Source organism: Microtus oregoni, unplaced genomic scaffold, assembly GCF_018167655.1.
Source record: "Microtus oregoni isolate MIOR12 unplaced genomic scaffold, Mior012 000003F_ref0000135, whole genome shotgun sequence".
Taxonomy (NCBI): Eukaryota; Metazoa; Chordata; class Mammalia; order Rodentia; family Cricetidae; genus Microtus; species Microtus oregoni.
The window spans coordinates 33,263,210-33,290,914 of record NW_024543062.1 but is presented as its reverse complement, the minus strand read 5'-3'; the positions used below and the strand labels follow the sequence as shown (position 1 = coordinate 33,290,914).

The 27,705-nt window shown below is 50.0% G+C and overlaps 1 protein-coding gene across 2 annotated transcripts in view; it reads right to left on the bottom strand.

Moving 5' to 3' along the window:
- Myo18b (myosin XVIIIB) overlaps window positions 1-27,705 on the bottom strand; it is a 213,481-nt gene that overhangs the window by 106,771 nt on the left and 79,005 nt on the right. For both annotated transcript variants that reach the window (XM_041649253.1, XM_041649254.1), the window contains exons 23-31: window positions 25,355-25,483; window positions 24,942-25,085; window positions 23,574-23,663; window positions 14,146-14,265; window positions 13,296-13,404; window positions 10,270-10,394; window positions 7,340-7,494; window positions 3,659-3,782; window positions 2,568-2,768 (exon numbers count right to left, since the gene is read on the bottom strand). In XM_041649253.1, coding sequence (XP_041505187.1) covers window positions 2,568-2,768; window positions 3,659-3,782; window positions 7,340-7,494; window positions 10,270-10,394; window positions 13,296-13,404; window positions 14,146-14,265; window positions 23,574-23,663; window positions 24,942-25,085; window positions 25,355-25,483 — 1,197 coding nt within the window. The remainder of the gene's footprint in view (window positions 1-2,567; window positions 2,769-3,658; window positions 3,783-7,339; window positions 7,495-10,269; window positions 10,395-13,295; window positions 13,405-14,145; window positions 14,266-23,573; window positions 23,664-24,941; window positions 25,086-25,354; window positions 25,484-27,705) is intronic.

Here is a 27,705-nt window from a genome sequence, read left to right as displayed (position 1 = left end):
CATCCTTGCCTTTCCTTTCTAATGTGTGCCTCAGAGTGAAGTTACCTCCCTCCTGCCCCGAAATGGCAAAAGAAGCAGGCAAACACCCCAGCATGGTCTCTGCCCATTCCCATGGTGTTATTCATCCACCACATTCTCCCAACTGGGTTTAGGCACAGCTTGAGAATCCTTTTTGATGTTCTCCAAGGAACCTAAAGATCTTCTGTTTTAGAATTTTGCAACTGTTGTCTCTAATGTGGAGACAAGGGTAGGAAACAGAACAAACCTGGGCTCCTAAAATGTGGGGAACCTGAAGACGCTAACAGACAATGTGTGTCAGAGCTCCTGGCACAGCCCGATTAAATTAGCTCCTTCCCGCAACCTCGCACAATGGCAGGGGTTATGGGAGGATGATCCCACATGAAGGGTGGTGTGAGGAAATATAATATTTCTTGTTCATTTTTTCCAGCCTTGTGGGCACTCCTGACATCTACAATACCATTTATGTCAAGCTTATATGAGTTAACATAAAACTCCCAGGAAAAAGTGCCTTATAGAGATCAATAAATATCTGCCCGGCCTCTGGGAGGACACGTGCAAGGCTCTCTCTCTCTCTCTCTCTCTCTCTCTCTCTCTCTCCCTCTCTCTCCCTCTCTCTCTCCCTCTCTCTCTCCCTCTCTCTCTCCCTCATGTGACTGCAGCATCCTCTCAGCCTCTCTTCCCCACTAGTTTAAGTTCAGGCTGGGGAGCTGGAGGTGTGCTGTCTCCACACTTAAGGTCACAGTTCCTTTATTTTGCTTGTAACTCTCACTGGTTCTGGGAGTAATCTTCAAGAAATGATAATGGGATTTTCACAAATGCCCCATGGCTTGTTTGTGCAAACATCACCCGGGGCTGTTGCAAAGTGCTCTGCCAGCCTTGACACTCTCCCATCAAAGAAGGGAACCATCTAGAAAACCCAGCACTGGCCTGGGATCCTGCAGACAATGAGCAGACTCAGGAGTCCGTCTGAGTTGCCACTCTTTAGGTATCACATGACTCTGTGACCTCTGGGCCTTTGCGGGAGCTGTCTGCCTTGCCTGGAGCTCTTGTTCAGCAGATTCTGACTGTGCCTTCAGCTCTCCATTCCTCCAGTGAGTCTGTCTCCCCCAGACCTTCCCAAGACTAGAACAACACGCTCAAGGTGCTTTTGATCCCAGCAGGACTCTGAGCTTTGGGGAGGCAGAGAGCACCAGGTGCCAGATTGGCTCCTCCAAGACCAGCAAGGAAAGCTTGCTGGGCCCTCGTGAGCATGGGAGACCCTCCAGACCCCGATTCTGCACTGCTCATGTTTGCGTCTCCCACCCATGAGGCTTCAGCCTGTGAAATGGAGCGAGACTGAGCGAGATGCCAGTGCTGGCACCCTGACCTCAATGGAATGCATAGAGCCCATCCATCTAGACATTCATGTCACCTGGCACGTGTCCCCACAGTAGCAGGGAACCCTCCAACAGAAATTTAGAGCTAAGCACTGGAACTTCCCTCTCCTTGAAAAGCTGGGTGTCTTTTACACCACGAACAGAAAAACACAAGGCCCCACACACCCTGTATCTCGAAAAACCAGGAATGCTAACACTGCCACTATTGTATACGGACGTGAGTTTTTTGTGCCATTGTCCCCCTCTCTCCTCCTTGTCTATTTCTGGATGGTGGACTATTTTGAGGTGGGTGGGAGCAGGGGCTGTTATTGTATCCCACACTGACCTCAGACTCTCTGTGTAGCCCAGGCCGGTATGGAACTCGTGGTATTCCTTCTGTCTCAGACCCCAAGAATTTAGGGACAGGTGTTGGCCACCACACTGGCTCTTAGCATCTACTTTAACTTGTGCTTTTCTGGTTCGCATTGCTGTATTTAGACTTTTTCTGTTGCTATGCATGTGTCTCCTAACTGCTTTAAGCCCCATGGCTCAGCATGTACCTAGACACCAGATGCCTTCCTAGGACACTGGAGTCACCTGCTCCCTCACAATGCCCAGAATGCTCATCTTTCTATGTCTGTGCCCGAAGTAGACGTTTGAGCCACTGTGGTCTGAGGACTCCAGTTCAAATCCCACCCCACCCCCTGACTTTAGGCCTCAGCTTCCACATCCATGGAGGGCATGATCTTCCCATGTCCCATGAATTCTTGTAAAGAATTACAAGAGGTCAGGCAGAGCGCAGGACTGAGTCTCATACACAGACAGTGATCAATAGTGCGGGATACTTGGTCACAAGTCATGTGTGAGCATCAACAGTTACACTTGGTGTCATCCTTGACTATAGACAGAGGCAATGAGAAGAAAGTGGGACCAACCAGTCAATCAGAAAATCTCTTCTGTTGGGGAACTTGTATCTTAATTGGGGAGGGCACTGCAAAGTGTGCCGTCTGGCTTGGTGTGGACATTACCAAGAACAGGCAACATCAAGGGACAGCCATGAGACAGGACTCCTACAAGGGGGCTGGCTTCTCTGAGGTTCTCGAGGGGATGCTGAGAAACAGCAGTGAGGCGGCTCTGTGGAAGAACCCGGCCCAGGGCAGAGCATCCCCCAGACAGGGAGGGTCTCTTTACCTGCTCCAGCTGCTTAATGGTATTTTCCTGCTGGCTGTGGACCTTCTCTTGCTCAAGGGCGCTGGACTCCAGCTCCCAGACCCTCTCTTTCAGGCTGGCCACGCCTTGCTCCCCCGTAGAGGCACAGTTCAGCAGCTCCCACTTCTGATCCTGCAGCCTTTCCACCTCCTGCTTCAGCTTTGAGGCTTCCTTCTCCTTTTGCTACAAGAAAAGGGGCAGAGGGATGGATGGAGATGCATGGCCACATGACCTCTCCCGGAAGGTCTCCACCCTCTGCTAACAAGCGCAGTTGTATGCCACGCTCAAAACCTGTGCTTCCCCTTGCAGCACAGGCTGACTTCATCCTCAGGATCCTCCTGCCTCAGGTTTTCCAGGGTTGAGATGACTAGCATCTGGCTAGTCATCTCTTGGCCTTTCTCCATTCTTGGCCCCTCACAACATTTCTGGAGACACCAGTATGGTTACTCTTTGAGAAGGCTCAGGGGAACACTGGTGAATGGAGGAGGAGGGGGGGGGGCTTTTCTGGAGCTGGATCTCAGGGCTTGTCAGGGAAATATTCTATTTGTCCTGTTGGAAAAGGAAGCCTGGCACCATGCTAACCCTCAACTGGGGCCAGGCTGAGGCATTAAGGAGACAGAGGGCCCAGAAATGACCCTCCAATAAGGAAGCAGATCCAGGGCAAAGTCTGCAGGCTTCCTCATGAAGAGGACAACAGCTAGCCTAAGCGTGCACAACTCATCCTCGGGGGGGGGGGGGGCGGTGGTTATAAGGAGCCAAGGAAGGAGAAGGAGCAGCTGATATCACAAACTCCCTCTGTATCAGAGACTGTCTGGGGCAGGCCGTGACTCCTGGATGAGGTCGTGACTGAGCCAGATTTATTTTCTGCTGATCCCCTAGGACCTCCCAGGTAGCACCTGGGACTGGAGCACAGTGTGTGGGCATCATGAGGGCATGCTGAAAACAGTGGTGCCTGGTGGACCATGGCACCCACTCAGGGTTCTTCCGCAACAGTGCATGCTGGGGATTCTAGAGGGTCCAGAAGGGTTAGGGTTAAGGTTAGGGTTAGGGTTGCGTCAGTCCCCACTGCTCACCTCCAGCTGCTGCTGTAGCTGGCCCAGCTCCCAGCGAACTCCGCTGTTCTCCTGGCTCACTTTCTCCCTGAGAGTCTTCTCAAACATGGACTCCCCCAATGCCTGGGCCAGCTGCAAGTCAAACCTGACCAAGGCAGAATGGATACATCAGGGAACTGCGGTAGGGGAAACTGAGGCAGGGTCAGGTGTGGATAGAATTGTGAGTGTACTGAGAAACATGAGATGAGAAGGGGAATGAGTGGGTTTTCCCTGTGTGAGGTTGTTGGGTGGGAGGACCTCCAGGTTGTTCCAACAACATGGAGGAAGTTTCAGGTTTCTAAAGGATTTCTAACCAAATATTGAAAACCTGATAAAAACGGAGACAAAAAATTCAAAGTATATTTAAATAAGAAGTAAATTAAAGAATACTGGTTTATACTAAAGAATTTGGATATTAGGGAAGATGAGAGAGAGGAGAGAGACAAATGAGGGGAGAGAAACAGACAGAGAGGAAAGATAGAGAGGGAGAGAGAGAAATAGAGATAGGAAGGAGAGAGAAAGAAAGAGAGAGAGAGAAGCTAATTCATCCTGTTGGACACTCCTTCCCCCTCCTGGCCAGCTATGCATGAAAGTGTCCCTGACCAATGTGTAGATGCCCATGGCTCTATTTTCCATTTCGTGACACAGGGGCTAGCACCATCTGCAGATGGCATGCCAGGCCCTCACAAGCCACCTGTTCCCTAGGGGACAGGAGGTGACCTACAGGTCATCAGAAGAAGGAAGGACCTCCTGTCCTTCCACAAAGGTGACCACCGTGGGACTAGCCTTCTCATTTGTTCTGGCTTTCCACCTCATCAGTGGTGAGCTTCCCTCTAGAGAGCCTTGCTAGGCCACAGGGAGGGTGGCTGAGCCACACACGGGAAGCCCCAATGTCCCAACAATCCTGGATCATGGACATTAGTGACAAGGACTCCCTGTGTAAGATGTCACACCAGATGTCCTTCATTGCCCCAGGCTCCCAAGAAAGCCAATCAGAGCTCTCTTTAGAAAGCTTCTGAAACAGCCCAGAAGCTTTCTGATTGGCTGTTGGTGACATCATTTCAGAGGTGCTGTCTGCTGCCCCTGAATCTAGAGGATGGTGATGATCAGGCAGTTCCAATATCCTGAACCTTGGGCTGAGGTTTCTGCCATCACTAAAACACCGCACGTGACATCAATAGGGATCCAAAGGAGGATACAGAACAGCAGAGGGGGGTACATGTATGAAAGAAGAAACAGGCATTCAAAGAGGCGTGAGGGTTAAGCCCCAAATCCCACAGTGGCAGAAGTGAGCTTGAGCCAAGCTTCCCTAGCCTCATAGCCAATCTACCTGTCCATGCCCTGGGGCAGGCGAGGTAAGACACAGGGGGAAGAGAGTGACCAATGTTCCAGAGGAATTCTTAGCACGACACCTGAGGCCAAAGAAAGGCTCGTATAGACCCAAACTTCTGGAACGTGTGTGCTCACGTGCACATACACACACACGCACACACACACACACCATGGGTTTGTTTTGGCCCCAATCTCTATAGGTGGTGTAGGCTGACATGAGGCTCACTCCAAGAGCTCCATCAGCTCATGGAATGAAGCTTTGTGACCCACGCATGGGGTATCTATGACAACAAGACTCCAGCACCAGATAGAACCATTCTGGACCACTTGGAGGCAGAAGCCAAGATGGGGATGGAGAACTCTAATGGTGTGGAGCTGTGGATGATGGAGGCAGCTGGGCCTGCAATTGAGACGACCCTGGAGAGACACACAGAAACGCCTCTGATTTCTCGAACATTCTATCACTAGAGGTGCTCAGCCAAAATGTTCATTGAACCGAGATTTCAGCCACCCCATGGACTCCCCATACCTCTACCTGGAAGCCCCCTGTGTGTGATCAGCAATTAAACATCAAAAGCTGCTTCTAACCCTATGCTAATAGTGGAGCAGAGGTCCCACAGGCAGGTGAGTTCAGAGAAAGAGAGAAGCAAGGATGAGGGATGAGGCCCTTTCCAGGACTCACCATGCAAGTCCTTGGGGCAAGGGAATCCATAAGCCGAGTGCCCCACACCAGTGCCTCACTGTCAGAGAGATGACATCTTCAGGAGGAGGACCAAGAAGCTGGAGACTAGGAGAAAGCTGGGAGGTACCAGTGTGTTTACCATTCAGCTTATAGCTACAGCCTGTCAGGGGCATTCTCCAGTGACCTATGAGGCAGTCTAGGATGTCCTAAGATACCAATAGTCCCATGGCTCAGGTGCTTGGCATTGGACAAGGTCATATAGCAAGCAGTTGACATGAGGCCATATTCCCTGTGCAAGATGAAGGCTTGCCCTTGTGCGTGGGTGGGCATGGAAAAGAGAAGAGAACAGAGGGTCAGAGAGAAGAGGCCTGTCTGCCTTTGAGAGGGTGTGTTAATGAATCTGTGCAGGTCACCTTTGGATAAAGATGCCATCACAGGAAGCTCCAGATAAATGAAAGCAAGAGACGAGAGTGGAGCCAGGTGGTAGTAGCTCACGCTTTAATCCCAGCATTTGGGAGGCAGAGGCAGGTGGATCTTTGAGTTTGAGGTCAGCCTGGTCTTCTGAGCAATTTCCAGGATAGCCAGGGTTACATAGATAAACCCTGTCTCAAAACCAAAACCAAAACCAAAAACCAAACAAGCAAAAACACCAAGAGGATGGAGGGGGACCTGAAGGGGATGGATAGAGAGAGAGAGAGAGAGAGAGAGAGAGAGAGAGAAAGAGAATGCAGAATCCACCATGCCACCTATAGAATGTGACCCTGCTTGCAGCTACTTGGAAATGATGCTGCTCAGAAAAGCCATGACTGGCTTATCTGGGACATTTATCAACATACGATCATGAGTATTCTAAACCAACATACATCCTAAGTATTCTAGCAGAGACAGCATTGCCGCCACTCACAGCTTAGGAACTCACTACTGTGGCAGCAGGCCCTGCTAGACCTCTTTACCCTCACCAGGAGGAAGTCCCAGACTGGACACAGTCAAGCTCAGGGATGGAGAGCCACAGCTGCTGGAGGGTGTGGGTGTTGGTACCAGCCCCGGCTTCCCTATTGCTTAGCCACGTCAGCAATTGCACAGGAAAGTGAGGGCAGTGCCCAGGCACACCATCAAAGCTACCAACACATTGTGTGTAAGGCCCGCTGGGGATGGGCAGCTGAGTCTACTCTACTTGGAAGCACTGAGCATGTCATACTTCCCACCACGAGGGAGAGACCTCACACCCATCTACAGATGGGCATCTGGGACCCAGAAACATTGAATGCCCAGATCAAACTCCCACAGCTAAAAAGGAAAACAGTCAGACATGAATTGGTATGGTCTCCTGAGAGGCACTGATTCCTGCCCATCTCACTAGATCACATCACTCCCCACACAAACCCCTTTGATGAAAAGAGATGCTGGAGCCAGAGAGGGTGAGCCTCGATTTCTCTGCGGTCACAAAGTCACTGGGAACAAGGCAGGCTGGGTAACAGTTCCTAGTTGGAGTCCTGAGACCCTGACAGGAATTCCACATGGGAGTTGGAATGGGGGTCTGCACTCTGTGCTCAGGGATGCCCAACAGGAGTGGGAGGGCTTTGGAAGAGAACCCAGAGGCCTCGGTGTACCCCTTGCCCTGTGGCCCACCCTGCTGGGACATGACTCACTTCTTCTGCCTCTTCTCCAGCTCATGGTTCCTGCTCTGCTGGTTCTCCAGCAGCACTCGCGTGTCCTCCAGCTCCCAGGTGAGGTGGTGGCACTTCCTCTTCAGCTGGTGAGCCGTCTTCTTGGCCTCTTCATAAGCTCTCTGTAGATCCCCCAGCTATGGAAAGAAGTGAGTCAAAGGCTCCTGGGTATCTCCATTTCCAAGGTCAGCGCCATGTAAGGAAATGGATGCTGGGAGACAGAAGACCTTGGAGGAGTTCTTGTCAGCTCCAGGAAGCTGCTTCCCGGAGCCCCATTTTTGCCAGGAGGTAACACGGGGCGAGTGCCAGTCTCCTGCCCCACACCTGGAATTCATTTCCCCCTGCCCTACCCCGACTCTGATGCCACACTTGGATCAGCAGGAAACTGACGGATCTGTCCTCTGGAGAGACTGTGGAGGACTACTGCAGAGTCACCAAGAGGGCACTCCCAGCCAATCCGAGCAGGCATCCCAGAGGCGGCCCCTCAGGAACAGGCACCACATGGTCCCTGGTGCAGGCTGAAGCCCCACGACTCACGCGGGGCCATGAACATCTCCCCCTGAGCATGGCTCCCCCCACAGCATCCTAGTTTAGATCTGGGGAAGAGTGGGACTCAGCACACATGCTTTGAAGAAGTGGCCTCATTAAAAAGGCTGCTTTAAATAAGCAAAATTCTGAGTTAATGAGGCCTGTAATTCTAAATTCAGTATTTGAAGGCAAATGGGATGTTTTCTTATGTTCCGCTGCTCGGAGAAGGTTGCAGGTTTATGACTTTTTAATGTAGTGTGAATATCCCCTTCCTTAGGGAATTCGACCCGAGCTGACTTTGTAATTTGTTGTTCCAGACCCAGGCTGCCTCCCTCTTTGTCACTCTGCATGTGGACACCCAGAATGTCTCTGAAGAGTCACAGTACTGTGTCCATCTTGGCAGTGACTGTTAAAAGCTCCGCCAGCAACACCCTGAGGGGCTTGTCATGCCTGTCTTCCACAGTGGTTGTGCTGCAGCCCCCTCCATAGCATATCACAGTTTAGTTTTTTCTCACTTTAAAAATATAGTAGCAGGATCAGTCAAGAAAAGCCTCCACCCTGTGGCCCCTTCAGCAAATGGGAGGGACCGAGAAATAGATGCCTCTACTCTGCAGGGTGTATTGCAGACTCCAGGGGAATGGCGGAGGAATTCCCACCTTAGGCTATGCTAGTCATGGCTTTGGAGAGACTGGCATCTGAGGTCTTAAGCTAGGGTGGGGGTTTGTAGACCGAAGAAGAGAGGCATCCTGCCACAGCGCAGACAACAATCCTGGGCCGATGAAGAAGGAGCATTGGGGGAGGAAGAATTCAGGGTGGCTCTGGAAGGGGCTTGGCTGGAGGGAGGCTCAGATCTTCCAAATCTGTCCTCCTGACAATCTGAAAGGGATTGTTTCATCCTTTCAGACAGAGCCTCGTTGGCTCGGGCTTGTCTTGAACTTACTAAACTTGGTTAAAGCTTGGTTAACTTGGTTAAAGCTGGCCTCAAATGCCTGATTCTCCTGTTTCTACCTCAAGTGTGAGGGTAGCAGGCATGGGCTACTATGCCTGGCTCGGGATGGTAATTTGAAACTGACCAAGTTTCTACCATGGAACTTGGCCAATGAGGTGCACTGTGGGAGTTTGTGCTATTTGCCTTCACCCCACGGCTGGAGTGACAGCGAAATAGCAAGTGGCAAGCCAAGAGCCTGATGGTCCCATCCATCTAGAGGAGGAGGGATGGTCCATGACATTGCTACCAATGAGCTGTGCCCTCAGGAAAGAGTGGAAGTTGGGCCTGGTGGCGCAGGTCAGTCATCCCTGCTCGCTGAGGAAGAAAGTTCACAAGTTCCAGGCCACCCTAGACAACACAGCAAGCGGTGGAAACGAAGCCAGTAATACATAGCTTCATAACAGAGTGGTTGCCCAGCACGCCCAGAGCAAGGCTGTGTTCAGTCTCCAGCACTGAGAAAGAAACTGGGGTGGAGTAGGGGATTCCAGGGGTTTGGATATGTAGTTGACACATAACCAGGGCAGTAGAGGTGGTCACCAGCATCCTAGCAGCTTTGCTAAAGATGAGAGCAGTCAATGGGTCCCGACATCTCCTCAGGGACAGACAGACCCAGGAGAGGGACCTTGGGCTCAGACCCTCAAAGAGAGGCATCAGAGGGGAGAAAAGGAATGGGATACCCCAGCCTGGTCTGTGGTAGGGATGTCTGAAGCCATGGATGAGGGAGGAAAGGATTTTCCAAGCAATCTAAGCCGGGCCTCTTTCAAGTATATTTCTGACAGGGGATCCCTCCGTGGTGATTTGAATGCAAAGGGCCTCCACAGGCTCAGAGGGAGTGGCGCTATTAGGCGGTGTGACATTGTTGGAGGAACTGTGTCACTGGGGGTGGGCTGGGAGGTTTCAAAAGCCCAAGCCAGGCATAGTCTCTCTTCCTGCTGCCACCTGTGGATCGGGATGTGGCTCTCAGCCACTGCTCCACACCATGTTCCCTGCCATGATAATGGACTAAACCTCTGAAACTGTAAGTGAGTCCTCAGTTAAATCCTTTCTGTTATAAGACTCGCTTTGTCACGGTGTCTCTTCAAAGAAATAGAACAGTGAATCAGATAGTGGGACAGTCCCAAGAGTGTGCTGTAGTGACTTTAGCTACCCAAGGCCCTGGTACCAGAGATTTCCACTGGAGCCAGACCTCTGACATGGATACAGATCCAAGGGAGTTGGGCCCCCTTCCCTCCGAACACACTCTCTGCATCCCACAGGGACAGCATTTATTCCAACAGTAGAGGTCCCACTCCCTCTTTCCCCAGGACCAGACAACACAGTGGCCTCTCACAATGGAGGGGAGAAGACACCAGGTCCTGGGGCCTCAGGAGTCCTGACTCTACCTTCTCTCTCTTACCTTCTGCTCCACCTCTGCCCGGGCCTTCATCTCGGAGTCCAGCCTCTCTTCACACTGCTGAAGGCGCTTGCGCAGGAAATCATTCTCCATCTGAGCACAGTCTAAGCGCATCTGCCACTCCTCCGCTGTGTGGCAGGGTCGAAGGGTGAGTGAGGCGGCAGATGTGGGCTTCCCCTCACTCCTTAGCCCTGCGCTCACCACTTCACAGGGCCCATGGCCTCTGAGCCTTGGCTTCAAGGTAAGAGCTGAAGTCCAAGTTAGAGAAAAGGCTGGAGCTTCCTCCGGACAGCCTGCCCTGAGCACATCCAGCCTTCCAGAGGGTTGACCTCACTGCTGTAAGGTCGGGTCCCTTGCACTCTGCATGGTTCCCAGTTGTTCCTCCCATAGTCTGTAATCCAGGGAGCTCTCTCATCATAGTGTGTTCCCAACATCATCTAGAAACTTCTCAGACAGAGGGAAGGTACATGTTCTAGCTGTCAAAGCACCTAGCAGAATCATGGGGCAAAGAGAGCCATGCCCCTGGCCACAGGGTAGGAGGCAGACTGTTATCGTTGACTTCTGGTTGAGTTATTAGATAAATGAATGGGTAATCACTTAATAAACTTGGCTGCAGGGTGCCCTGGGAGATGTTATATATACTAAACCCCTTGCTTTGGTTAAAAAAAATCAAGCATTTGTTTAATTAAAACTGTTTGGCTGAATTACGGATTATGGTATCTTATCATTTGATAATCAAACAAGAGAATAATGTTCCTTAAGTTAATGGAGCTGGGAAAACATACTTAAAAAGTAGTCAGCCCAATTCTTTGCCATCAGCTTTCTATCTCCATCCACCATTACCCATCCATCTGTCCATCCATCCACCATCCATTCGTCCCTTAGCTCATCTAGCCATCTATCACTCATCCATCCACTGAATCATCCCTTTACCCATCCATCCATCCTTCCGCACACCCACCTATCAATCCATCTATCCATCCTTGGGCTCTCATTCAATGCACTGCTTTTTACCAGTACAGGAGATAATTGCATTAATAACAAGTTGTTTCTACTCAGCTTCTTGTATAATTTAACGAGAGTGAGAAACATGTGCAGAAAGTACTACTAACTAGATTTCTCTTAGGAAAGAAAACACTTATGAGAATCCAGAAGAAGACTCATATCCAGAATTACTATGCTAGGACCTACTACAATGTTGAGCATATGGTAAGTACAAGGAGTGTTAGATAGATAGATAGATAGATAGATAGATAGATAGATAGATAGATAGATACAGACAGACAGACAGACAGACAGACAGATGAGAGAGATGGGTGGATGGGTGGATGGTGAGATGGAAGAGTAATGGACGCTGGTGAATGAGTAGGTACAATGGTAGATGTTAGGGTGGGTGGCTAAGGGGGTGCATAGATAATGGATTGATGGGTAGGAGGGTAGATGAATGGACCAATGAGCAAGTTGATAGCTGAGTGAATGAGTTAATTGGTTTGTACAGCAATGCCCTGCATTATCCATTTGCCTATTTCTTGGCTCTCTGTAATCTATCTCCACACTTATGGCTAGCTTTCTGGGATCAAAACCCAACTAGAATTCTTCTGTGGCGCCCAGTGTCCAGCCTGGTGCTAGCTGTGAATTATAAAAGACCTGCTGTAAGCATTTAGGCAAACATAAAGAAAGCCATGTCTTTTTATGATGTGCAGAGGCAGGCGAGAAAGCACAGCAGTGGGTGTTTTATTGCTTATTTCAACTTCCCTGTATTTTAGAGGTTTCGTGTAAAGAGTATGTGTGGCTTTCATAATGAAAAACAGATCATCTGTGGCCTGACTTCCCAGACTGCATTTCCAGAGTTTAGAACCTGCTCCTGTAATGACTGATGTGCCCGTGGGCTAAGTCTATCTCCCACATCATCAGCCTCCTGATCACTGCAGAAGAAACACACCTGGACGTCTCACCCAGACAAGCCTTAGATGGATGGAGCCTATTCTGGGATGCCTTTTAGGAGGCTGTGCTACCCCCACATAGTTGACTCTGTATCAACAGGTCCCTTGCTCCCATGAAAGTTGAATCCCTGGGCACTGGCATGACCAGGGCACAGCAGAAAGGCCTGATGCCACCTGCCTCTCACTGCACAGAAACCCTGAGAGTCAGCCCCAACTTCCTCGTGTGTAAACTGGGTTCGTGTCAGAACCTGTAGGGACCCCATTCCTCACAGTGGTAAGATAGCGGGTGTCTACACAGCACTCTACTCCGTATGACTCAGCACTGCCCAGTCATCATCTGTGATCATCTGCACTTGAAGATAGCGCACCTGAGGCTCAGGGAAGGCTTCGGATGACACAATCCAAATATGGAGGTGCAGCTTCCTGGGCTCCACCCAGGGTCATTTTCATCAAAACTTGTTTTTAAGACACAGGAATAGAAGACTGTCTAACACATAGACACCAACTCTTCTTGAGTGAGCGTGTGCATCTGTGTGGGAGTGTGTGTGCATGTGTGTATATGTGAGCATGGAGGACAGAGGTCAACCTTGAGTCACGGCTCAAACACCATCTACCTTGTTTTGGTGAAATAGGGACTCTCACTATCTTTGGAACTTAAGAATTAGACAAGGTTGGTAGCCAGCTAGCCCTAGAGAGTCTCTAGTCTCTGCCTACTCAGTGCTGGGTTTACAAGTTTATACCATTGTACCTAGCTTTTATTGAGTATTAGCGGTCATTCCTGAAGTTGGCATGGCAAGCATTTTACCATATGAGCCACCTTTCCAGCTCTTCCAGGCCTCTAAACATAGCTCTTCACCCATGTAACACCTCTCTCAATGACCAGTGTTGTTCTGAGTGCTGTCAGACACCACAGTGGCTATTAACATCAGACTATAAACTGCCCAGGGGCAGAGCTGTGCCTAATGGTCCTGGAAGATGTGGTGTAGCAGGGACATAAGTGCTCAGTGCTTACTCATGAACAAATGAACCGAAAGGGAAGGTATTCCATCTGCCAGTGTCCAACACCAAGGGTCCCCAGCTGCTCACCTCCTCCTGCGTGTTTCTCTTCAAAGTTGACCGGCTGGCTCTTCTGCTGTGCCTCCTCCAGCTGTTTCTGTACTTCCCCCAATGCTTCCTGCACTTGCTGGTACTTAGCCTGGAAGAAAGGCTTGGTGATGGCTCAGGTTTGGAAATGAAAGGATCTATACTCCCGACCCTAGGTTCATACATTGGGAGACTAGTCCTCCACATGGCAGTGTGGAAGGTCAGACCAAGCAGAGGTCTTCATGTCTTCGGGGCCCTGGAAGGAATTACTGTGGTTCTGGTGAGGCCCTCACTTTAGTTCTTACAGGGGGCTATTATAAATGGAGGGAGCCCAGAGACTCCCCATCTTGAGCTGTTTGGTTCAGTGATCTTTTCTTCCTGCTATGATGTCAACTACTCTTAGGTTTTTGCCAGATGTTGACCCAATGGGCCAGCCCAAGACCTTCACCCTTCAGAACCATGAGCTAGCTTGCTTTATCAAGAAACCCACTTTGAGGTATTTCACTGTAGCAATGAAAGTGGACTCAATAGGACAAGACCATCTAGTTCACATGTGACCATCCAAAGCCAGGGTTTGGTCACCTGTTACATACTCGTTTGACAAGAATAGTATCCCCTGCATTTTTCCCACTTAAGGGTCCTCCAATGCCATGGATCTGTTACACATAGCCTCCATTGCTAAGGTTACTATCCATAGTACCTCTCAGGCCTTGCATTAGAAAGACCCAGCCAGGAGCCAGGACAGAGAAGTCAGTTAGCGGGTGTATCTCACTTGGGCTGGCAGGTTCTGAAGAAGCCTAGTAACCAGGACAAACCACTTCTGGCCATCCACTAGATCCCCATGACCCCTCACCTTGAGCTCCTGAACCTCTCGGAGTGCCTGAAGCCGCTGTGCTTGTTCACTCTCCAGTGCCTGGCAGGCCATATCACCTTTGAAGCGTTCATCAGCAAGCTCTGAGATCAAGTCTGTGATCTGAGGAAGAGAAACCAGGAGGCCACTGACCCTCCTTCCCTCCACACAACGCACACAGCAGAGGACCATCAGAGGATAAGCCATTACTAGGGAGAAGAGAGGCCACCTGCTGGGTAAACAAGAGGCTAAAAGCTCATACTTCAGGATGTACCTGTTTCTGGTGTGGGAGAACTGTCACCCAGCACACACTAAACGGGGGGGGGGGGGATTAATAGAACCAGTATGGGGAATAAATGAGATAAAGCCCTGGAGAGTTTAGTACAGTGCATAGTACATAGTAGGCTCTCAACTAAGGACAGGTACTTAGCAGAGGTTCTCATCTGTCAGGGAACCTGAGCTGGCCTCTGGGACTGAGCATCCCTGTCCCTGAGGAAGGCACACCACAGTTGGATGCTCTGTGTGGGGCACTCTGTGGATCTCCGTGGGCTGTGGCACCCACTCTCTGCCTTCCCTGCCTGTCTTCCGTAGGTACACCTGACATGTAATCTGTTGGTAGTGATTACATAGACCCATTAAGAAGGGGGACAGGGGATTAACAGGACACATGAGCTGGGTGCTTCTGAAGGAGTTGATAAAGGTGCTTTGCTTCCTGCTGAGCTGACAGACAGAGGCACCACCACTATAGGAGGAAAAATAAAGTGGAAAGCTAGCCTCTGGGTTTGCCGCACTTTCTTCTTGGCTGTTAGACACCAGAACCAGAGAGCATGGGACTGTGTGTGTGTGTCTGTGTGTGTCTGTGTGTGTGCGCGCACACGCACACACGTGCAGGTACACAACATGGTCTCCTGTTGCCCAGGCCATCCTTTAACTCTAGATAGCTAAGGATGACCTTAAACTCCCGATCCTTCTGAGATTACAGGCATGGCCCAAGTATATGCCATGCTGGGGATGGAACCTAGGTCTTCAGTGTGTGTTTTCAACTCCAAGTATGATATAAATAAAGTCAAGAGTCAGAGAAGGTGAAAAGGAAGCAGGAACAGGGTCAAGTCTAAGAATGTGCTGGCTTCCTCGGTCAGTCTCGCAGCCAGGGCCTTGACCATGAGAGTGGCAAGTTGCTGAGAGAGGTGGGTCTTCTGTCCCTTGGCACTTGGACTCTGGGTCGTATGGACACACTGCCTCATATATGTAATGAAACATGGCTGCACCCATCCATCTCATCTCCTCAACTTGCCTAGTATCTCTCAATTCACCCCCTCCCAACTTTGTCTTTTCTAACGCACCAAGCCCAGTTAGGGCTGCCTGCATGTGCACGGGCCAGCAACGGGAGCCCTGGAGATGGTCATAAAGGGGCACTCTCCCTTTCTCTCAATTTTTTGGTCACATGAGCGCAGCACAAGGTGCCCACTCATCCACGGAGGCTGTCATGAGGCCCCGTTGCCCTGAGCTGCTCATCTGTGCTGTAGATTTAGTTTTAATGCTTTTCTGCAACCAGAAAGCAGAACACTGTCGTGAATGAACATTCCTGGGAAGAGCCCTGCCTCCCACACAACTCTGCAAGCTTGACTGGCTGCTTCCAACTTCAGTCACTTGGGAGGCTGGAGAGGCGCAAGTCCAGAGTCTAACACAATTGTCTTGAGCTATCTGTAGCCTGTTTGATAGCCTTGTCCTTTGTCTGACCTAACAGCCTGTGACGCCAGGTGAAACCTTTGGTTGTGTATTAGCACACCCCAACTTCCTAGTCACACGCTGAGAATGTGCCAGCATCTGTGACCTGTGGTAGAAGTTCCTCGTTTCCTATAAACTATGCTGATGTTTCCACCAATATACTCAAGTGGGGTTGACTCACGGTATCTTTGCTCCATTACTGTAACACCTCAGGGAATGGCCACCACATTGAATGGTGGAATTATGGGTATTCTGAATCTGTGCCCAGATGTGACCATTCATATTTGGATCCAGAAGAAATGATCTCCAAGGTGAGAGCTGAGTTGCTGGGGAAACAGTTGCACTACACAAATTGAGGCCACCATGTGTCTATGAACCCTCTTTCCCACTTGAGCCCATCCTTGCCCTACTGTGACCCAAATCTTCAGGGCAAACAGAGAGAGCCAGGGAGTGAGAGACGGTGAAGAACTCTCAGATCACAGAGCAAGCAAGCAGCAGAGCTGAGACTTGAACTCACATCTGTCTGCTGCAACTAGCACAATGGCCACAGAATTGGGGTTTTCAAGGGCTTTGGGTGGATGGCCTCTGAGAGGAGCCTGTCTGCTCTTCCTCAGCCTTCCGGCTTTATTAGTGCACCAGAGACGCCCTGCACTCTTCAGAGTTTGTTAAAGTGCGAATTCCCCACCAGAGTTCCCAAGGCACAGCCAGGAAGCTGAGCTCAGGAATCACAGGGGACCCAGTGTCCCCCTCCTCCTAACCCTGGCCTCTCTTTGCTTTGAGCAAGTTAGATTTGCTTGTGGCCTTGCGAACACTCCATGGGCTGAGAAGGTGATCAGTACAATCCAGGAACATGCAGGGCCACACTCCTAACCACCTCCCACCCTGGGAGTCGGCCTTGATCCCAAGCAGGGGTACAATGATGGCTCGCTTAGACAATTAGCATGAAATTTAATTTGTGCTAATCGGCCTGAGCATGGGGAGCACAAAATTAATTTAATGAATTAATTTTGAGTCTCATGTAACCCGCAGTCTGGAGCCTGAAGGACAGTCAGTTCTTTCAACTACCGGAGACTACTGGATGTTTTTACACGGTCAAGTCCACACAAACCTGCCCCTTCCTCCTTCCCTCCCCCTTCCTCCTCTTCCTTCTCCTCCCTCCCCTCTTCTTTCCTCCCCTCTCCTTCCCTCGAAGCATGGGCAGAAACCCTGTCTTTGGAGGGGAGGTGGAAACTCCACACTCAGAATTATGAAAACCAATTTAAGGATGATCTGGCTTGCAAACATAGTGGAGTTTTTACAGATGTCAGGAAATTGCTTTGACAGCCCTCCCCAGATCCACCAAGTGCTGGGATCAGCAAAAATGTCCTTTCTACTTAGGGACAATGGCCCAGGAGGACAAGCTGGACAGAAGGGAACAGGAATGTCTACCCGCTTTTATAAAGTCTAAGAGAAAGGAATTAGTTTGGCCTGGTGGCACAGGCTGGTAACCCTGGAGACCCAGAGACTGAGGCAGAAGAACCAAGTGTTCAAGACCAGCCTGAGTGAAACAGCAAGACATTGTCTGCAAGGGAGGCTGGGGTTGCAACTCAGTGGTGTTCACAGAGCATGTGAAGTCTTAGATCAATCCTTAGGACTGAGGAAAAAGCATCCCATACAGTGTGCATCCCTGGATAGATAGCTAAAGCTCAACACAGCTAGGCTTGTGGCTGTCACTATTCATAGATCCTAGAGGCATCATGTACACACCTACTTGGTGTCAGGCACTATATCGAGAATTCACAGGGTAATTAGAGATCAGTAACTATTGGGGACCCATATATCTTAGCTTGCCCCTGGCCTTCAGCTCCAACTTTCAGTTTCTCAAACTTAGTAAGAGCCTGGGGACCTTGATGGAGAGAAGAGGCTGGGAGGGGGGTGGAGAGAAGAGACTGGGGAGGGGGATAGAGAGAGAGGAGGCTAAGGAAGGGGTGTAGAGAAGAGGTTGGGGAGGGGGTGGAGAGAAGAGGATTGGGAGGGGAAAGGAGAGAAGAGAATGGGGAGGGGTGGAGAGAAGAGACTGGGGAGGGGGATAGAGAGAGGAGGCTGAGGAAGGGTTGGAGAGAAGAGGCTGGGGAGGGGTTGGAGAGAAGAGGCTGGGGAGGGGTTGGAAAGAAGAAGCTGGGGGGATGGAGATAAAAGGTGGGTGGGTCCACAGCGTAATCAGGGTGCTTAGCTATTAGAGCCTCTTGTGAACTTGAGGGGTCACTGGACCTCTATTCTTCTTCTCCAAGTGGTCACATTGAATAAACCTTTCCCCGCTTTCCCTGACATGTCCAGTTGGCCTGGGCTGTGGAGCCCAAGTGCTAACATCTGAGGACAATGCCAGCCACACCAGCAAGCCATCTCTTGGGTCTCTTACAAACACACGAAAGAATCCAATAGAAAATTGAGGTTTACACAGGCCTGCCCTGTCAGAGAAAGTAGGACCATGTTGTTAGGACATAGGGAGAGGAGTCCTGAGAGCAGGGCACATGGAGGGGACTGACCAGCCTTGGTGGGCTTCACCCAACACTTCACCAGAGAGGAAGCAGGCCCTCCCTCTGTCACCCACTGCCCCAACCTGAGGCCATAGTTGGGTTTTGTTCTTCCCTATAGGATGGGGACCACCCTCCTCCATGACTATCATAGCTGTACCCATGCGACACTTAACATTAGAGCTGTGCCTGCCAGGACAACCCGACCATGTGTCTCAACCCTACCTGGGATATATCCCATTTCCAACACCTGGTCAACTCTTGCATATCCTTCAAGGCCCTCTGATGTGGGATTCCCCTTTATATGCTATGAATGCCATTGGTCTGCGATAGGGTAGAGTAGAGTTAGGCAGAGAAAACTAAACTGAATGCTGGAAAAATGAGGTGGAGTCAGGGAGAAGTCAAGGAGACACTATTGGAGACAGACATGCCAGAACCTTGCTGGTAGGCCATGAGCCTCATGGTAAAATATAAAATAATGGAAATAGGTTAAATTAAGATATAAAGCTAACCAATAAGAAGTTAGAGTTAATAGGCCAAGCAGTGATGTAATAAAGGCAGTTTCTGTGTGGTTATTTTGGGAGTCTGGGTGGCCAGGAAACAAGTGGCCTCCTACTACAGCCCTCTAATGGCAATGACCTTTGACCCCATTCCCAATATGCATAGCCATTTTAGAGCAAGCCCATATCTGAGTTCAAATCCCACCTCTGCCGCTCATCAGCTGTGTGATGTTAGATAAACCACTGCACCTCTCTGGGCTTCATCTATGGCGTAGGGACATTAATACCTTCCTAACCATTTATGTTGAAGGTAAAACTAGACAGTGCTGGTTCTGGTCTCATCCCAGAAACCCCTGGACAAGTTCCTCATTAAAGGTGAGTCTCCATTTGCCATTGCTCTGGCATTAGGAGTTTTGGGTAGGTAATGAAGGGTGAAGGTACCCAGGACTTGTCTGCCTGTGATGAAGTGGCAAAGGATGCACGTGTTGGTGGCAGAGGTGGAGGGCTCGATTTATGAAAGAGCATGACTCCTGGTACCATTTTCCCAATGACGGTGAGACAAACCTGAGATCCGGTGATGCCCACAGTGCCCTATAATCCAGGACTAACTCAGCCACTTCTCTACACTCAGCACACTGCTGGTCCCTGAGTCTTGTTTGGTGGGCACAGAAGAGTACTCTATGGGAATAAACTGGGGCAGGCAGTCAAGAGGAACATTGTAGCCATGCCCTCTGAGGTCTCACTGAGTCGTAGAGCTTCTGTGGTCAGCTCCATGGGAAGGAAAGCATCGTCAGTAGTTAAAGCCCAAACAGCATGCCAAGTCTGTGAGCCGCCCAGCCGCTGCGTCTCCAAAGATGAGGCACTCACAGTCCTCAAAGGAACCTGGACTGAGTCAGAAGACCCAGGCTGTGACCTGGGATGGTCATCAGCAAGCTATCACCCTCCCTGCTGGACAGTCACAGATGTCACCTTCGGACTACCACCTCCAGGCCCTGAAGCTTCCTGGTAGATTCTTGCCACAATTCTTTACCAAACCCCAAAAGCTGTTGGGTTAATACACCCAGAAATCTCATTTTATCCTCCATATTTGGCCATGAATTAGATTGTAGGAAAAACCCAGAAGTTAGGAGGAAAAGGCCCCACCCCTGATGTGTCTCCTGGAGCTCTGCCCCTCACCGCAGTGTCCCTGTGAACATGAGAGCCCTCTGACGGGGCAACCTCTCCCTGGCTCCCATCCGCGGGGCTTCACTGCAGACAGGCAGTTAGATCGCTCTGCAGTAGCTGTCTAATAAGCCAGGGCATGATGCAAGCTGCTGCCCACCTGCTGAGACAAATGGGTGGAGCGCAGGGGCAAGGGTCAGCAGCAGAGGTGTGTTTGTGATGCATGGTCCCAATCAGGCTCTCTGCTCCCCAACTGTTAGTACAATAGAGCCACACAGAACTGTGCACACTCTCTGATCCTTTGGCCCTTTGTGTATCCTAACAAGCAACTCCTACAATGTCTGAGAACTTGCTAAAACAGCAGGAGTTCTGGGGTCACCCTAAGCCTGGGTTCAACATTGCTAAGCTTGAGGTCTGTGCAGGTGTTTCAGGGTCACCCCAAGCCTGGGTTCAGCATTGCTAAGCTTGGGGTCTGTGTAGGTGTTTCAGGGTCACCCCAAGCCTGGGTTTAGAATTGCTAATTCTGAGGTCTGGTTGTGTCTGCTGTCCCAGATTCTACACTAAGACCCACTCATCTGCAATTAGGGTCATCTCTGACCTGGTTAAAGAGGCAGTGAAGGTGGGGATCCCTCCCGGGTCAAGCCTTCCTCAGATGAGGTTGGAAAAGCTGCAGCGCTAAAGGCACCCCACTGTCTCCTCAGGTAGAAACACATGCAAACCAGTGATAGTTGTTTTCCAGCAGGAATAGCAGCACCTTTCTTCAAATACAGTGCTGCATGGTGCCGGACACAGCAGTCTCCAAACCTCATGGCAAGAGGTGAGAGAGTGACACTGGCAGTGGGCATGAGCTGGTGCTGATTTAAAAGTGATGCCCGCCGCCTGTTACAGGCCACTGGGGGGAGAAAAGTCACCAACCAGAGCTGTGCTACAGTATTGCCCTGCCAGGCAAGATGTGCCCACAGGAGCCATAGTGGCATGAAAGTTATGGGGGTGACCAGTAACTTCCTGATTAGATCTGAGGTCTGCTCCCCAGGAACATGGCTGACACTGTAAATCCTGGTGGAAGCCCACGGATGGAGGGGGCCAGAGAGAAGGGACAGGAGAGGAAGGAAGAGTGGCCTTCATCTTGTGAGGCAGCCTAGATCGTGACTACTATGACTTCATGGTCAGCTACGCTATGGAATTGATCCTTTGTTTTTCAGTCAAGCAAGGCACTACAAAAATGCTTCTACAGGGCCAGCAAGATGGTTCAACAGGTAAGGATGCAAACCCCAGAACCCATATGATGGAAGAAAGGAGGCACCTCTTGTCCAGAAGCCTACAGTGGCATTGTGGGCTGCAGGGCCCTGGCCACTTATCTATGCGACACCAACTAGTTCGCCCACAGTAACATCAATTTGCATGCCAGAGATGTGGGGCAGCCACACGCGTCCTTGCCAACCCTCCACTCTAGCCCTTTTCCATTTCGCCTGTCTGAGCCCTGAAGAGGCTCTTAGCAAGGCATTGATTTGCATTTCCTGATTGCTATTTAGATTGAGACTCTTCTCATGGGTCTATTTGCACTCTTGAGCATGCAAATCTCTGAAATAAGAATACCCCTGATGCCAGGACATCACGGAAGATGGAGAAGAAAGAATGTAAGAGCCAGGAGCGTGTGTGTGTGTGTGTGTGTGTGCGCATGCGTGCACGCATGTGTGTGCATGCTGTGAAACACTGTCTTTTGGTGGAACTCCTGAGCTCACAGCAACTGTGCTAGCCTGCACAAGATCAAGCCAGTCAATGTTCTAGAAGAGAGGGGTTTGGGGATAGGGGCTCATGCATACCCCAGATGAGGCACTATTGCCGGGAGGAAGACTCATTTTCTTCAGTAGCATAACCACTGGTAAATTGCCTGTGTTCCTGTAAGTGAACCCAACACACACACACATACAGGCACATGTATACACACACGTACGTGTACACACATAGTCATATGCATGCACACACAGTCATATACATACCCATACACACAGGCATACACACATAGGCACACACACAAACACACAGTACACACATGCATATACACAAACACATACACATGTACATGCGCATGTGCGCATAAAACACCTACACACATACATGCACACACAGGAACACATACATGCACATACACACATGTAAAGGCACACACAGGCACACACACAAGCACATGCACACAAACACATACACATGGGTACATGCACACACAGGCACGTACACACATACATATACATATACACACATATGTACATGCACACACAGAGAGACACATGTATGTACATGTACATACATATGGCACACGCATACATGCACACACAGAGAGACACGTGTATGTACATGTACATACATATGGCACACACATATATGCACACACATTCACACAAATGCATTCACCAAGTACATGCACACACAGGCACATACACTCATACATACACACATGCACAGATGCACACATACACACACTCACACACGTACAAATGATGATGATTAAATGTAGTGGATCACAAAAAAGAACCAGAAAGTAAGAGAGGACTTGTTGGGAGGTTCAGAGGAGGGGGAGGGGTGAGAGGGGACTATGAACAAAATAGATCATATACATGTGCAGGGTGGAGAGAGAATGCATTTTCAGATGGCTCGGTGATTAAAAGGACTGGCTGCTCTTCCAGAGGATCTGAGTTTGGTTCCCAGCCCCACATTGGAACACTCACAACTGCCTGTAACTCCTGCTCCAGGGAAGCAAGCACCCTCTTCTGTCCTCCTTGGGCCCTACATTCATATGCACAAACCCACACAAACACAGAGGTAACTAAAAAAATAAATAAATTTTAAACAAAAAGTTTACCATCATCCTTGGCTATACCAACTGAGGCTGCATGAGACCCTGTCTCAGAAAAGGAAAATTCAGCAGAGGAAATCTCTGGGCAGCAGCAATGTTAGCAGTGGACAGCAGGTCCCATGCCCAGGAAAGGTGACCTCAGACCTCAGAGTGAGGCTGGATTTCTCATTCGTGTGTACAGATTTTAAATCAATTATCAATAATTTGAGGAAAAGCAAAAAGGAACCATCTGTCCATATTTTGATCAGTTTTTAATTTCCACTTTTGGAAGGTTAGTCTTCCAGCAGACTGGAACACGTTGTCTGCGTGTTCTGGACTTTACCCATACATGTGTGACAACTTTGACTCCGTGTATTTATCGGTATTTATTGTGTCTTCACTTCACACTCTAATCAACAGCCTCCCCTTATTTTGACATGGTGAGGTGCCCATCACCCCAGTGCTGCTTTCTCCTTCATGGTTTATGTAAGGAACCTTCCTCTTTGGGACCAAACAGCATTAGCTGGTACTGTAGGGTCAGGAAGATGCCACACACATCCCCAGTGTGCCAGGGCCTCATTTCCCTCCACCATAACTGTAAAATGGGTCCCACAGCTGCCCAAGCATCATGGGATGTAGCGCAGGGCCCTTCTCCCCTCAGCAGATGCTGAGTGTGGGTGGGCATGGATGGCTTACCTTGCTCTCCAGCAGGTCCGTGCTCTGTCTGAGCTCACTTCTCGACTTCTCTGACTTCTGCAGCTTCTGCCTCAGCAGTGTCAGTTCCTCCTACAAGACAAACACCCGTGTGTAAGCTGCCTAGGGCAGGCCTTTGGGTCCACTCCTGTTAGGAGAAGTCTCAGGGGACAAGGCTTCAGGGACAGGCAGCAACTCAGCGAGCTCTTCGAGGAAGGGCTACATGGATGCCCCTGCAGTCAGCGTTTGCTGAGTGTTTGAAGGGCTCACACCTTGTTAGTCGGGGCCATCACTCCACACATATGTGTCAAGATCTACATCCCACCCCATAAATTCATAAAACAATCATTTTTCAATTAAAAATCAAACTATAAAAAAAAAGAGTGGCTGGTGGTGGCATAGCTATCAGTCAGCATGCCTGTGTTGTCACCCAAACCTGTCCTTCTCTTTTGTCATTTCCAAATACCAACACCTCTGCTCCTAGGAGTCTAGACACACAGCCTAGTCTAGGCGCTGAGTGCCCAACTCCAGATGGGGAATGCGTGTGTGTGACTGTGCAGAGGGCATCCATCCTCACAGTGTCACCCCACCCCAGGGACAGCTCTCCAAGCTGGTGAAGCTGGTCATTGGAAGGAGAGGCCAGTGGCAGAATGACCATAGGCTGTGAGCCCAAGGGGATGCTCTGCTGCTCTAAAGAAGAACGAGGAAGCGCTCCCTGAAATATCCCTGGGGAGATTTAGAATAGATTGGCAAGAGCACAGCATGTGCTTCACAGGGGAGGCCTCACCCAAAGTGCCTGGGATCAAAGTGCCAGATTTTAGGCTCTTTCCGGTTTGGGGACATTTGCTTGGGCTTTGCTCATAGTTTTAGATGAAGGACACATAGCCTACCTCATGTTTACTGTCTGTAAGAAATGAAAGAGCCTTGTGCATAACTTGGTCATTTTTGTAAAACAATAAACATCAAAAAAAAATAAAAAAAAAAACATCAGAAAGCACATACCAGTATCTGTCCAAAACAGCTGACCACAGGAGGTGTGTGGTAGTGGGGGATGGGGTGTGTGTGGGGTGTATGTGAATCTGTGTGTGCGTGTGTGTATTGGAGATTGACGGATGACAAAGGTTTCTCTAAGAGATGCAAAGAGTCCATGACTGAGCTTAGAATGAACCACGTGACCCAAGGGTGACTGGTACATTTGATCAGCCTTCCAGAGAAGAACTGTATTCCAGAACACAGCCTCAGAGGATAGCAGCCTCCAATCAAAGGCATGGAGGACTGCTGGGTTGCTGGTTATGGTTACTGCCCACAGTAGCCCTGGGGGCTGGGTATAAGCATGAAGGTGAGTGTCACTGTCCAGAGGCACGAACCCACCTCCTTGGCGCGAAGCTGCTCCATGCTAAGAGTAGGACTCAGCAGGGGCCGGAGAGAGGCCAGAAGCCCCCACCATGGCCAGTCCTTGACCTCCAGGAACACAGCAAGGTTCTTCTGGATGCACTGTGCGGCCAGCCTCCGGATCTGCAGAAGGACAATAAGGGTGTATGGGGTCCACCCACCTGGGAAAGAGGACAAGGAGGACAGAAGACAGAGGGCAAAGCCATGGAGGGAACAGGGCCACAACCTCTTGTCTATTCCAGCTCATCTACAGCACGGGCCAGCAGAGGGTGGCCCACGACACGGTGAGCTCTTGCACAAGTACTTGGTCTGGGTGTCATGGGGGATGCACAGTCATGCATGTTCACCCCAGATCCACAACATCAGATCTGCTGGTCGACACAACACAGTACCTTCAGCTTCTTATACTCCTGGCGAGACAGAAAGCCCCTGCAAGCCGCTTGGAAGAGAAGGATATTCCGGGCCACCAGCTTCTCTCGTTGCCTCTCCAGCCTGGAAACCACACCTGCCTTGAGGAAAACCTGAGGGCAGAAGAGAAGGCACAGATAAGGCATCTGCCTAGCTAGCTGGGTGTCTGGGGTGCTACTCAGAGCCCATCTCTCTTCTCAGGCTGCAGCTGGAGCTTAATGGAAGTCTAAAGGATGGAAGTGGTCCTTCTTCCTGTGGCTCCTCCTCCTGCCTCCAGCCCCTGGCTACCCAGTGTGCTCCAGGATGCATGGAGCAGGATGGATGCTGCCCTAGGACTTTTAAAAGGCAGAATCTGGGGCTGGAGATCTGGCTGGGTTGGCAGAGCACCTGCCTAGCAAGCAGGATGTCCTGGAATCCTTCTACGTGGCGTGGAACTATGTGTGGGAATTCTAGCACTTGGGTAGAGGAAGCAAGAAGATCAGAAGTTCAAAGTCATCTTTGGCTAGTGGTGAGTTCAAAGCCAACCTAGGCTACATGAGACACTGTCTCAAAACAAAAACAAACAAACAAACAATGACAGAAATACAAAGAAAAGGAAAAAAGAAAGAAAAGGCCCTGCTGAACCACTGCCTGCATTCCACCTGATTCTGGAAGGAAGGTGCCTTGGTTTGACAGTCACTACCAGTGCAGATGTGTCTAATGTCCTCTGGGAGAAATTCACCCCAGGATGGTAGTAAACTCAGTTTCTGTGGCCTTGTCCCAGGCTCTTTTGAGCCCATGCACTTGGGCTGGCCCCAAAATGTTCATTTTTAATCATTGACAAAATTACCTGAGATATGATACCTAACAACACCCAGATTCATCATGAAAGAGGTGGAGGGGAAGAGGCTGTGGGAAGGGACATCACCCTCCTGGTTCGTACACCCCTCCCCTGAGCTGCTAGGCTCCTCCCAGAGACCACACCTGCCAGGCTTCAAAGCATCAATCACCATGTAGCATCCCATGGAATGGTCCATGAACAGACTGCAGGGGACGAGATGCAGTGACTCCGAAGCCCTGGGATGTCTGTCAGTAGAAGTCAAAAGGGAACAGATTCTGGGTTTGAGTTAAAGGGATCTATGAGACCCGAGGCTCTCCAGGCAGGGAGTGTCCTTGACTACACACCCTACAACTCTGTATACCCTCAGTATACCCTTGGTCCACCTCCCTGCATGCCAAGGAAGGATGTCTTCATGGAGGACTTGACCCAGACCTATGCATTTGTCAGAAGGACCCAAGGGTGTTATCTTCTCTTATGTCATTGCATGGCTCTGAGTTTGTGGCATTGTCAACTAGTGGATAATGTTTATTGAGTGCTTAGAATAGACTAGAAGTTAGCAGGCAGGATCATAGAGGGTTGCTATTTTGATTTTCATTTTGGTATTGCTTTGCTTTTTCAGATAGGGTTTCTCTGTGTAGCCCTGGCTGTCCTGGAACTCACTCTGTAGACCAGGCTGGCCTTGAATTCACAGAGATCCCCTTACCTCTGCCTCCCAAGTGCAGGGATTAAAGGCATGCACCACCACTGCTGGTGATTTTCCCATTTTATGGAGGGAGAAACAATGGCCTCCTGAATGTTGGGCTTTACCAGAGTGCAGAGTGCACCACCGCACTCAGCCTTTTACACAGGTTCTGAGATGGACCTCGGGGGTAACACTAATGACTGAGCTGTCTCCCCAGGCCTGGGCATCTAGTTCTCAAAGTCCTTTGTTTGTCTGTGTCCAGTCTTTAAACTCCAAATTGTTCCATTGTGGAAACCAGTAACTCAATTAATTTGGTAGCTGTTGACTCAGAAAGCTGAGACTCGAACTCAGGATCTGGCTCACACGTCAGGAGTTTGAATTCCAAAGGGAATTTGAGACTAACTGGAACAAAGATCCCAGAGCTCTCCACCCATTCTAGTGTCGGGGCTCCTTGGTCCACAGGAAGGTGAGAATGAGCTCTGTGAGGGTCCAGCTGTTTCATAGATCAGAGAGTGCTTGCTGTGAGCCACCAGGAGGACCAGCCTCACTGAAATAGAGACATCAGCCATTCCTGGCTCTCAGATTGCTTAATAATCACTGTATTAATTTCACAAGCTGGTGAGTCCCAGAGCTGCCATTTAAATAAAATCGATGATCAAAAATGATGACAGAATACTTCATATATTACAGTAGACGGCAGGTGCTCCCCAGTCCAATATTGATTAAGTATGAGGCTTTCATTTAAAAGATAATTGGAAAGGACTGTGCCCATGGTGGGAGTAAGTCCATAGTCCTCGGCTCTGTGGAAGCGGCTCTCGATCTCTGTCTTTCTT